Below are 11,206 nucleotides of genomic sequence, written 5' to 3' on the forward strand. Positions count from 1 at the left end.
CTCTTTCAGTTTAAAACCATTCCCCCTTGTCCCATCACTGCCCTCTCCGGTGAAAAGCCCCTCTCCAGCTTTCCTGGAGCCCCTTCAGGCACTGGAAGGTGCTCTAAGGTCTCCCTAGAGCCTTCTCCTCTCCAGGCTGAACAGCCACAACTCCCTCAGCCTGTCTCCAGAGTAGAGCTGCTCCAGCCCTTTGATCATCTTTGTGGCCCTTCTCTGGACCCTCTCCAACAGCTCCATGTCTTTCCTATGCTTAGGGCTCCAGAGCTGGACACAGGAAGCAATTAATTACATCACACTGGAAGATGTGATTGAGGAAGTAGAAAGAAAACCACATCTCCTAAAATAACAAGATTTTTACAGTGTGTGCAAAGTAACATAAAGCAACATGAAATGCTTCATAAGATGTGATTAAACTTACAAGATCTTCTAGGAGTAAATGTTTAGGCCATAGTCTGCATTTCATATTGTTAAAACAATATCAAGAGACTTTCACATTTACCTTTTCAAATCCGAAATCTGTGTGTTTGCATCAAGTAATTTGTTTTCAGTTGCATTTAACGTATCCTACAAGCACACAAGGAAAAAGGTTAAAAAGCCCAGAAACCACAGAGGTCTATTAAAGAAAGATTAATTCTACATTAATCTTGAAAACAATCAATTAAATACACCTTCCTTTTTGAAAGGGAGGTCCATCAAATTTCTTTGGCTTTGACTCTGCAGTATTTTTGCTGTCTATGACTGGAAATTATACATTCCAAACCCTTTTTCCCTCCAGGGCTCTGAACATAATAAGAAGCTGTTTGATCTTTTCCAAATATTTAAGTTAATCAGTTGATTCTGTAACACATTATCACATATTTTGCATGTTTGTTTCTAATTAACAAGCCTGTACTTACCTTTACTCTTTCATGTTCTTTTCCAAGGGACTCATACTCTCCTAAAAGCTAAAACAAAACAAACACAAACCCACACTGAGAACATATACAATAAAGTTTTATTGACTACTGTAAAACCATCTAAATTGCTTGCCTAACATATGCAGAAGCACTACAGGGGATACAGAGTGTAGCTCAACAGTATTTGTTAAGTTCTAGCATCTTCTAATTGGTACCAAAAAATTATAGACAGGACAAGAGGAAACGAGCAACTTAAACAATGTATTTCTAATTTTCAAATTATCTCTGAAGAAACTGAAGGAGCTGAATTAACTGCTAAAATTCCTCACTGACTATAAAACTGACTTTGTCTTTTGAAATCTTAATAGCAACTAAGTAGCTTTTCCAGCTAATACCTATTTTGCCAATCCATTTAATCATTCCATAAAGCTATTACTGAAGAATCAGGGAACAATTCCTTTGATTCAGTCTAAAATAATACTATCACAGTTCTAGCAAGTTGTCACGACTTAGCAAAAAAATCCAGTCCATCTCCAGTAAGCTTCAGAAAAAATAATTTTCTAAAATAATTTGCTGCAACACCTCTAAAAATAAAATGAGGTAATGGGACGTAGAGCAATAAAATGCCGGAGACAGACTATGACAAGTGTTACCACATTAAGTACACACTTGTTGCCTTAAATAATTGTTTTTAAATATCTGTTAGGTCTGCAGTATCACCTAAAACTTAGCCTAAGAAGAAGTAAGCTGAATAATTTTCTGTTCTCTTAGTTTAACATTAAGACTTTACCACTTTAAACTTGGAGTTGTTTTCCAAAACTCCCAGGCCTTGCTCTGCTCATCCCATGCTCTGCATCTGCCAACACCACTGCTCAATTTCCTTACTTACATTTTGAAACATTTTGTTTTCTTCCTTGAGCCTGGCATTTTTATTATCAGACAACTTGTAAGCCTTCTCAAATGCTTCCTCCAGATCTCTAAGCCTCGATTTGAGCCGGCTGATGGTGTTGTCCTTCTCCTTGTTGCTCGTGCGTGTTTCTTCCAGGCGTTCCTGCAGAACCTTGGAGGTGTCACTGACTGTGTAGAAACGTTCTCTCCAATCTGCCTGCAGGAGAAAAAACCATATCTATTACAGTGGTTACCTTGCAGATTTTTATTTCAGTACAAAGCAGAATCTGAAATAACCCTGACAGAAAACAAGGGTACATCTGTACATCGACTAAAGAAGATTTTTTATCGTTTCTGTGATGTATAAAAAATGAAAATGAAGACTAAAAAAGATGTGTTTATTTTATAGGACTTAATATCTAGAGGTTAGGGCTCTAATTCCAGCTAATTGTCTTGCTTCCCAGCAAAGAAATGTCTAAAGAAGGTGGAATGAATTAGTATCTCCAGGTGCTTAATTTGTCATGCAAGTGTCCTGTTCTTTGACCAAAAAATGCAGCTCCACAGTCATGAGCAAACTGGTCTGACCCAGCCAGAGAGACTGTATATGTAATATATGTAAAACTAGATACTCTTGCCCCAGCGCAGATGAGATTTGCCTTTGTCAGTTCTAATAAGAAGTCAAAGACACACCACAATATTTCACTCTTCGTTTGAACCCTTCTATCCTGAAAAGGTTCAAGTAGGGAGTCCTAAAAAACTCAACTAGAAAAGGCACTGGTGTAACATTTGGCTGGTGTCACATATTGAGCAAAGTTGAAAATAAAAAGATAAGGAAACACAGATCAGCTTAATAATGAACATGTGTATGGTCTTACTCTTTCAGTTAAAAGGCAACTTGATTTAAGGACAGACACTTACCACTTGCTTTTCTAGCATACTATTTTTATTTTCAAGGGCTTTTATGCGAGCACTCGCTTCATTCAGAGCTGCATCTAATTGGTCACACCTATTCAGAACACACAGATCACAAAAAAAGAAACCTCTTTAAATTTCCAAATAATAAATCTACATCTTATAGCCTTCTTTCCTTCCTCAAGCACCCTCACAAATTTTGGTGTCCAGCCTGTGACTTCCTCCCATAGGCTTTGGCCACTGCAGCAAGCACCCAGTGTCCCTGCTGGGAAGGGCAAGCAGCAAACATGCAGAGACACCAGAGGGCTCAGAGCACAAGAGCTGCAGAAACAAAAGCAGCTGAGATGCACCAGAGCAGAGATCCACTTCAGCTAACTGCTCATTCTGTGTGATAATTAATGACTGAAGTTGTATCATAAGCTACAACTGGAGTATATAGGTGAGGCACAGCCTCCAGCAGCAACACCTGCTCAAAGAGCATCGACTGCAAAATGGGCTTTATAAGGCTACCAATGAATTCCAAACTGCTTCTGTATCATCCACAGTTTTAACATGAATGGTAAAGAGGGATCATGATCACCAGCATGACTGGTGAGCGCTGCCTTACAACACAGATAGTTCCCTCACAAATTGCTGAGGACAACCTCTGCCTGCCAGCCATTCCTGAGCAAAACAACACTGGCTTCAGCAAACATCAGGTCACACAAGACCTCTGGTCCAAACATCATCCTTGCTGCCTAACAGTAATTTTAAACTGATCTTAAACAGCTGCATTAAATAACACCAAATTTATATTTGATAGGAAAATATTAGTACTACAGATGCATGAAATATACAGAATTGAACAGCAACATAAACTTTTCAAGATATTCTAAACAAACATGCTCTGTTTTAAAGCAGAAAGAATACCAGGTCACAGAGGAAGAGAACAAGTAAGGACAAACAGTACCTGTCAACAAGACTTTGATTGATGTTCTTCAAGTCTTCAGATGAAGCAGTTTTATGGCTTGCCTCAAGCTGCTGTTTCAAGCTCTGGATCTCAGAGTCATAGTAAGCTCGTAGATCAGCTACGTGTCGAGCATGTTTTTCCCTCAAGTTCTGCCTAATGCTATTTTCAAAATTAAGAACAACAGAAAAACATCCAGCTCTCCACATGAGAATGCATTGCTGTATCATTCACCCACCATGAACTCAGCAAATATAATCTCTTTTACAGAACTTTGTGGCATTCATATCAAAGCAGAGAAAGCCTCGTCACCTAAGGCAGAGGTGTCAGACACACAAGGCTGGCATAGAAGTCTTCACATTAATACAAATATTAACAATATATACAAATACAACACAAAGCTTTACCTTTTCTTCTCTCCCTTGCTCTGCACTTGAAACCAGGCATGTAAAATTAAAATAGGGAAACCCAAACACTGATTATCTTGAATCCATGACCCCTACTTACACATGGAGTATCTCCCATATTTGCTTATCCACGTGCAAATCCTAAAAGTTTCAACAGCAAATGGGAGCTATATTTCTTAAGTACAGTAATTCTGTGCTTCTTCCACCATTTTACTCCAAATAGGAAATCATAAGCCCTACAGAACTTTGAAATTCTGTGCCTAAATTAACTCCCTACAACCTAGGAAGGAAGTGTGTATTTTTATTTCATGTGTAAACAGAAATAACCAAAGCACTAAAATATAGGAAATTGTTTTGCTTTCTAGTTAAAGCTTTGACAACCAAGAAAGAGCACAAATACTGTGCCTTAGATTAAATAGTATGGTCTAAAGAAGATTAAATGTTATCATCTAAAGAAAGACTGTGGAAAAATGACTGTTCTATTTATATACCATCTGTACTTCAGGGGAGAAAAAAGAAGAAAAAAGAGAGGGGAAAAAAAAACAGCAATGTGCTGCTGCTTTCTAAGCAAAGAGAAGTCTCATATTTTGTTCATTTTTCCAGTATTGGTAAGTTTCATTTCTTCCATGAAAGTACCAGCTCTCTTTAAAAAACGAGAATTACTTACTTTGACATTATCACAGGATCTTCAACAGATGTCACTGAAAGACTGTATTCTGGCACACTGTTGTCAGCACACTGAGTAACAGAAGATGGAGTCAGAGTCAGGGTGTCTTCCTCCTCAGTGTTGACTAAATTATCATTATTAGCATCCATATATGCCATTGGAAAGGGACAGCTGGTCTTGTTTTCATTTTGGAATGGGTGATTTCTCCAGGGATCCAAAAGCACAGCTCTGCTGCTGGCAGGGTATTTTGGAGACTCGTGCAACCGAGATGAATTGCTTGTCTGTGAAAAAGAGTCTGTGTCACAATGACTTGAAAATCCGGGCTCTGCCATGGAGTCTGGAGAAAAAGGAGTCATCTCCTCAGGAATATTGAAAAAACAGTATCCTGGGTTCTGCTGACCTGGCTTCACGTGTAGGGTTGGGTCCAATGTCAAGACCTAGGCAAGAAGTTACAATATTCTTGTAAACAGAGTTTATCTGAAGACATTAGTAATCTATGTAATACATTGCAGGAATGATATTGAATATTACTACAATCACTTAGTAGTGTCAAGCAAGAAGGGACCTGTAAGAGAGTTTAGATTATTATACATATTCCCATATTTCTAAGCTTCCATTAAAATAAAAGACCTACCCAACATCTGTAGCGGTTTAGAAAGCCTCTGAAATTTCATTAAACAGAAGAACTATAATGTCTGCTTGTAGATTGAAACAACTTTGTACAGTTACAAAAATCACTTCATGAATTATACAAAGTGGTAGACATTGTTACTGCATTCTGTACAATACTGAAAGCTGTTTAAAGAAATAAGATATGAGAAATAGTTTTTCCAAAATCTGTGCCTCTTTTTTTTCACAGATGGAATGACCTTGTCCTGTGGGAAGGAGTCAGAAAACCCTGCAGTTCCACGTGCACTTGATCAGCTGCAGCCCCAGCACAGGCAGATTGGTCCCTGCACCATCCTCAAGGTAGTGCTGGAGGAGCTTGCTCACCCAGGACACTCTTTAAGGGTTCTTTTCAGCTGGATCCCTTCCCAAGCTGTTCATCACACGGCTCCACAATTGCTGTTGCAGCATCACACTGGAGGTGGCAGCAGGGGCCAATTAATGTGCAACCAGCCTGTAACCAACCCATCCTAGCTTCAGACTGACACTGAAGTAGAGAAATCTTACCTCTGGTGGATGAGTTGACAGGGAAGAAGGCATAAAATTCTGGTCTGGCAGCTGCTTGTTTTCCCTTTGTCTTTTATGATAGATATCCTTCAATGATGATAGCTTTGTTTCATCAGCAGAAGACAACTTCAACAGGAGAAATTGCTATATTAGTTTACCTGAGCACAATCCTCCAGCTCCAATATAGATAAACAAGCTATCGGGTGGGTTTAGCTTATAAATCAGTTTAGAACACAAGAGGATTTCATTCAAAGCATACATTTTTAAAAAGGGTCTCTAATGATGCACAAACATCTTCAATATAGTAGTTAGTCTCTCTTTAATCTCCTATACACACAATTTCTTACCAATTACAAAGGTCAATAAATTTCAAACTGTTATTGGAAGTAAATGAACAATGAAAAAACAGAATAGGAGAAACTGAGCTAACAAAAGCAGTTCTCACAAAAATGTTAGCTTCTGGGGGGTTGGCTCTTTTCATTGTAGAAAAAAGCCAAGATGACAAGCAACTGTAAGACAACTCTTAGCACACAAACAAAGTTTACCTGATCTGATGATACTTTTGTGGAGAAAACATCAGCAAACTTGCTTCTGAAATTCTCTGGTAAGGAGTGATACATCTCCTTGTCCTCTAGCTTCCAGTATGAAAGTCCTGGTAAGAAAAAAAACAAAGAAAGGAAAAAAAAAAATTACAAATGTCAAGGTCATGGATACAAAACAGGAATCCCAAAATCCATTAGTAAGATGCTGCTTTGTCAGTTAACAAGAATATTAATTGTTTGGACCTATTGCTTAAGGATTTCACTAATGCATCTGTTACCAGGAGTTACAAAAACCTCCATGTCAATCACAGGCAACATAATCAGTATCACATCATATAGCAAGAAAATCTGTACCTCACTGAAAAAAAGAGGTTTAGTCTTTGGTGTTGAAGAAACCAATCCTCATTTACCACAAACTGTTATGATTTCAGTATAGCACCAATAACTTGTCACACCCAAAAGAATTCATCTTAGACAGCTGCTTGATACTACAGCTCTTTGGTTTGGTTCTCCACAGCACTGCAGCATGCAAACAGACTGCCACGTCTGAGAGAGATGGCACAAGAGGAATACACACAGTCTCAATCCCACTTCCATTTCTTATGCATCCCCCTCTCAGTGGCTTGTGAAGAAGGAATAAATATTCACAGTTTGTAGGGCTGCATCTCTGTCCCCCCTTTTGTTACTGAAATTAATCCACCCTATACAATCAAATATGTGAATTTGTTATTTGCCTTCCACAAATACAAAGAAACAACACCATCCAACACCCCCAAAACCCACCACCACATCCCAACAAAAGTCAAACCATACCCAAACACAAAAAAGCAACCCCCACCCTCCCCACTACGTTAAAAAACACACACTGCATTGTTTTGTTCTTGCCTATTCACACAATTATTTAATCATGCCCCTGGCTTACAGGAATTCTGCCTCTAGGACCACACACTCCTGGGATTACTAGACCACTGATGCTAATATTTGAAAGACCATTTGCTACCCCACCATGATTTTAACAGTAATTACATTACTGAAACAGTTTTAAAAATAAAGCTCAGCTTTGAAATGGTGAGAAATCAGAAGAAAAAGAAAACTGCTGCATGTCCTACATCTGTCAGCAGTGACATGCAGGACCTGTGATCAGTAGAAATGCAAGAGCAAGAAAAGCAGAATTATGCTGTATCAAAGTTTAATAGCTTATCTGTTCTCAAACCCTCCTCACCTCCTCAATGTTCTTGGCAATGCATTCCTTTAAGAGTTTTAAAAAACAGGAATTCAAGAGAAAAGATGGAAGCACAAGAAAATAACTCTACCTGAAGCTTCAGACACTATGGAACTTGGACTTTCCTTTGGTTGATTGAGGTAAAAAGTGTAAGGTGGCAAAGCAGCATCTGTAAGGTTTGTCTAAAATTACAAAGGGAGAAGAAATTTATAAGGAAAATCACAAAGCAAGGGGAAAAAAAATATTAAGGGTACAATTTTTAAAATATTGCATGTAAATGTTATTAGCCTTTTTAAGCAAAGAGATGAAATTTAATTACACAGCATGATCCAAAGCTATACAATTAATATTCAGGGCAATTACAGCCTAAGGGGAACTAAGCTAAACCACATAATTAAAAGATACTGATGTTTTCTAAGTCACATGCCTGTCCACATGTGGAGCATTTTTGAGATTAACTGCTACAAAAATACACATTTTGGACAGTCAAGTAAACTTTCTTGCTCCTTAAGAGGGATGACCTACCAATAAAGTGTCAGTCTTTCCTCATCCAAAGATTGGAATTTCCTATATTCAGCTGTTATGACTCCATCTACCTCAAAAATCCAGAGATAAACACTATCATCTTAGACAGGATACTACATTCACAGATTCATAGAATGGTTTGGGTTGGAAGGGACCTTCAAATGTTCATCTAGTTCCAACCCCCTGCATGGGCAGGGACATCTCCCACCAGACCAGGTTGCTCCAAGCCCCATCCAACCTGCCCTTCAACACTTCCAGGGATGGGGCTTCCATAAGTTCCCTGGGCAACCTGGGCCCAGTGTCTACCACCCTCATAGTTGAGAATTTCCTCCTACTGTCCAACCTAAATCTCCCTTCTTCCAGTTTAAAGCCATTCCCCTTTGTCTTGTCACTGCAAGCCCTTGTCAAAAGTCCCTCCCCAGCTAATTCCCTTCTTCTCATCACTCCAAACTTTCTAAGCAATCTCCCCAGCTAATTATAGGAACAACTCTGTCTGGCAGGACCAACACGTGGAAAAAAATATTAAAATCTCAGAAGTCAAGATTTGCTACAACTCTCTTCTTCCTTAATAAAAGAAGTGCAATTGATGTGACACTTAATATAAGAGCAGCTCAGCTGTGAAATGATCATCTCACATAGCTCCTTCTTACTGTACTTTGGGCTTTTTGTTACAGCACCTGAACAGTCATGCTACTCAGGACATTTATACAGCTCATACAACTGAGGAGTAAAACTGGATAGTAACCATGGAGTTAACAAAAGTAACAAAGTAAAAAAAAAATCAGCACTAAAGCTTTTCAAGTTTTCGCATGAAGTACCATCTCACCTCAAGGCTATTTTGTCCCTCTTAATGTTTTTATTTAGGTATTCTCCTTTGCCTAAGGAGGAAGAAAGGAAAAGGAAGGGGTATCAACTGAATTCTTACAAAGAAACAGAAAGATAAAGGTACTTTCAAAGGCTGAGAGAGAAAAGTGAGAATTCACAGCAGATAAATTCAACTCCTGGTTTGAAAAATCCCTTAAGAGTAACATTTTGTTTCCACTGACAATAGAAGACTGGAGAAGGCCAAACACCTACTCTTACCCTTCCTGCATCACCCTTAAAGTGACCACAGGAAAGAAAACAGACCCTGCTTTGGATCAATAATTCATACTTGCTAGTTCTCCTATTCTCATGTAGGTGGAGTCATTCACAGTTTCAGGAATTACTTCCTTAAAACAGCATAAGGAGAAAGTTGTTTATAATTTATATACTAAAAGTAATTCTAAAACTTCACAGTTATGTGTGATCACTCATATCATTATGTTGCACATCATCCTTTTGGATCAGAAAGATTACACAACATTAAACTTCCCAAAATAATAAAATTTGTGGACATTCATAATTACTAACTCAAGAATATGGAGGACAAACCAAATTCTTCCCAAAATAAGTATTTTGAACTGATTCAGCAGTCACAGCAATGGCGTTACCACAAATGGTTCTAAAGAGCCAATTAGGTTTCCTAACTATCTACTGTGGGGGTTGGTTACTTTTAGTAACTAGATCAATTTAGCCAAATCATTGTCATTCACAGGCATAAACAAATAATATAGCACTTTTACATAAGCAATAGCAAAACAAAAGTATGGATTTTAGCATAAGAGACTGCTAAGAACACTAAAAAAGCCCAAGCCAAACTAAACCAGAAACTCCCTGCAACTTAAAAATCCAAATCTGGAAGAATTACTGTCTGTCCTGCACAACGTAGCTAATGGCTCCAGGTGCAGAGAGTTCTGTGTACTAAGAGAGACATTACCAGCTGAAATCAAAGATCCTTCCAAAAATGACAAGGCAAAAGAAGCTTCAGTTGAGAATTATTACCTCTATGAGGAAAGAATGTGTGTCATTTGGGTAAATTAAGACAAAAATTAGGCAGGGAATAGAAGAAATAAAATAGCTACATGAGTGTGAAGTATATAATATGTATGAATTATAATATGAATGTAAGTGTAAATACAGAATATAAGAATAGAATCTAGAATATAGAACAATCCAAGAATTAAACTCTGCCTGCATTAATTTTAAATGTATGAATGGCAACACCACCACTCAGAAGTTTAAAGCCAAGCACCAAAGCACATGCTGAACCATAACATACTTAAACACTGAAAAAATCCTTGTAAGAAGAATAAAATTAGAAGAATATAATAAAAAGAAACTTACATTCTCAAGTGGTACTTTCTTTGCTTGCTCATTTTCTTGCATAGAGTTCACACACACTTCTTCAGCATTTGTTCTTTTTGGTTGGTTTTGTTTCAACTTCTGTGCCCATGATGTAAAAGATTTACTAGATGGTAAAAACACACACACATCCCATAAGTCCTTCTGCCCTTTTCAGTGGGGACATGAAATCAATTTCTTCTTCAGGGCGAAACATAAGCACTAAAACCCCAGTGCTTCTGTGCATTTTTGAGAACCAACATGATGCAAGGAATGCTGAAATGTTTTAGGGCTCTTTTTTAAAATGCAAAACAAACCAACAAACACCAAAAAAACCCCAAAACACAAAGAAACAAACCACTGAAATAGCAAAATGTCTTTCCTACTACTACTACAAAAACTCATAACAAAGAGCTACATATTTTTAGCCAGGCAACCATTTTTTGGTTGTTCAAGCAGATACTGACAAAAAACACTTTAACCTGGAATGTAAATGCCATGTTTTTTTCTTATTGTGTCATCAGTCTGGTTGTAAAGATGGTGTCAGCTAAGACACAGTAGGGATGCCTTCCAACCTAAGAGAAACTTCCAGGATAAAAAAGATCAAGATGGGGGGAACAGAAACAAACAGAGACATCCCAAAATTCTTCTTTAAAGTAGATGTGGAACAATTTTCCCATTTTATTAAAAAGTGACTGATACTGTAAAATCTGTTGCAGAAAGAACCCTCTAAGACCTGATTAATCAGCATATTTTTAAAAGTTTATCACTTACCTGGTTTTTTTTCCACGTTGAGCTTCACTAACTTTACATTCCAATTCAGCAG

General features: G+C 37.9%; 1 protein-coding gene across 1 annotated transcript in view; it reads right to left on the reverse strand.

Moving 5' to 3' along the window:
- MPHOSPH9 (M-phase phosphoprotein 9) overlaps positions 1-11,206 on the reverse strand; it is a 21,067-nt gene that overhangs the window by 9,613 nt on the left and 248 nt on the right. The window contains exons 2-12 of the mRNA XM_010002539.1: positions 11,155-11,206; positions 10,384-10,507; positions 7,745-7,835; positions 6,435-6,541; positions 5,890-6,015; positions 4,717-5,153; positions 3,646-3,804; positions 2,703-2,790; positions 1,786-2,001; positions 897-944; positions 500-564 (exon numbers count right to left, since the gene is read on the reverse strand). Of these exons, the coding sequence (XP_010000841.1) occupies positions 500-564; positions 897-944; positions 1,786-2,001; positions 2,703-2,790; positions 3,646-3,804; positions 4,717-5,153; positions 5,890-6,015; positions 6,435-6,541; positions 7,745-7,835; positions 10,384-10,507; positions 11,155-11,206 (1,513 nt within the window). The remainder of the gene's footprint in view (positions 1-499; positions 565-896; positions 945-1,785; positions 2,002-2,702; positions 2,791-3,645; positions 3,805-4,716; positions 5,154-5,889; positions 6,016-6,434; positions 6,542-7,744; positions 7,836-10,383; positions 10,508-11,154) is intronic.

Source organism: Chaetura pelagica, unplaced genomic scaffold (assembly GCF_000747805.2).
Source record: "Chaetura pelagica isolate M959 unplaced genomic scaffold, ChaPel_1.0 scaffold618, whole genome shotgun sequence".
NCBI lineage: Eukaryota > Metazoa > Chordata > Aves > Apodiformes > Apodidae > Chaetura > Chaetura pelagica.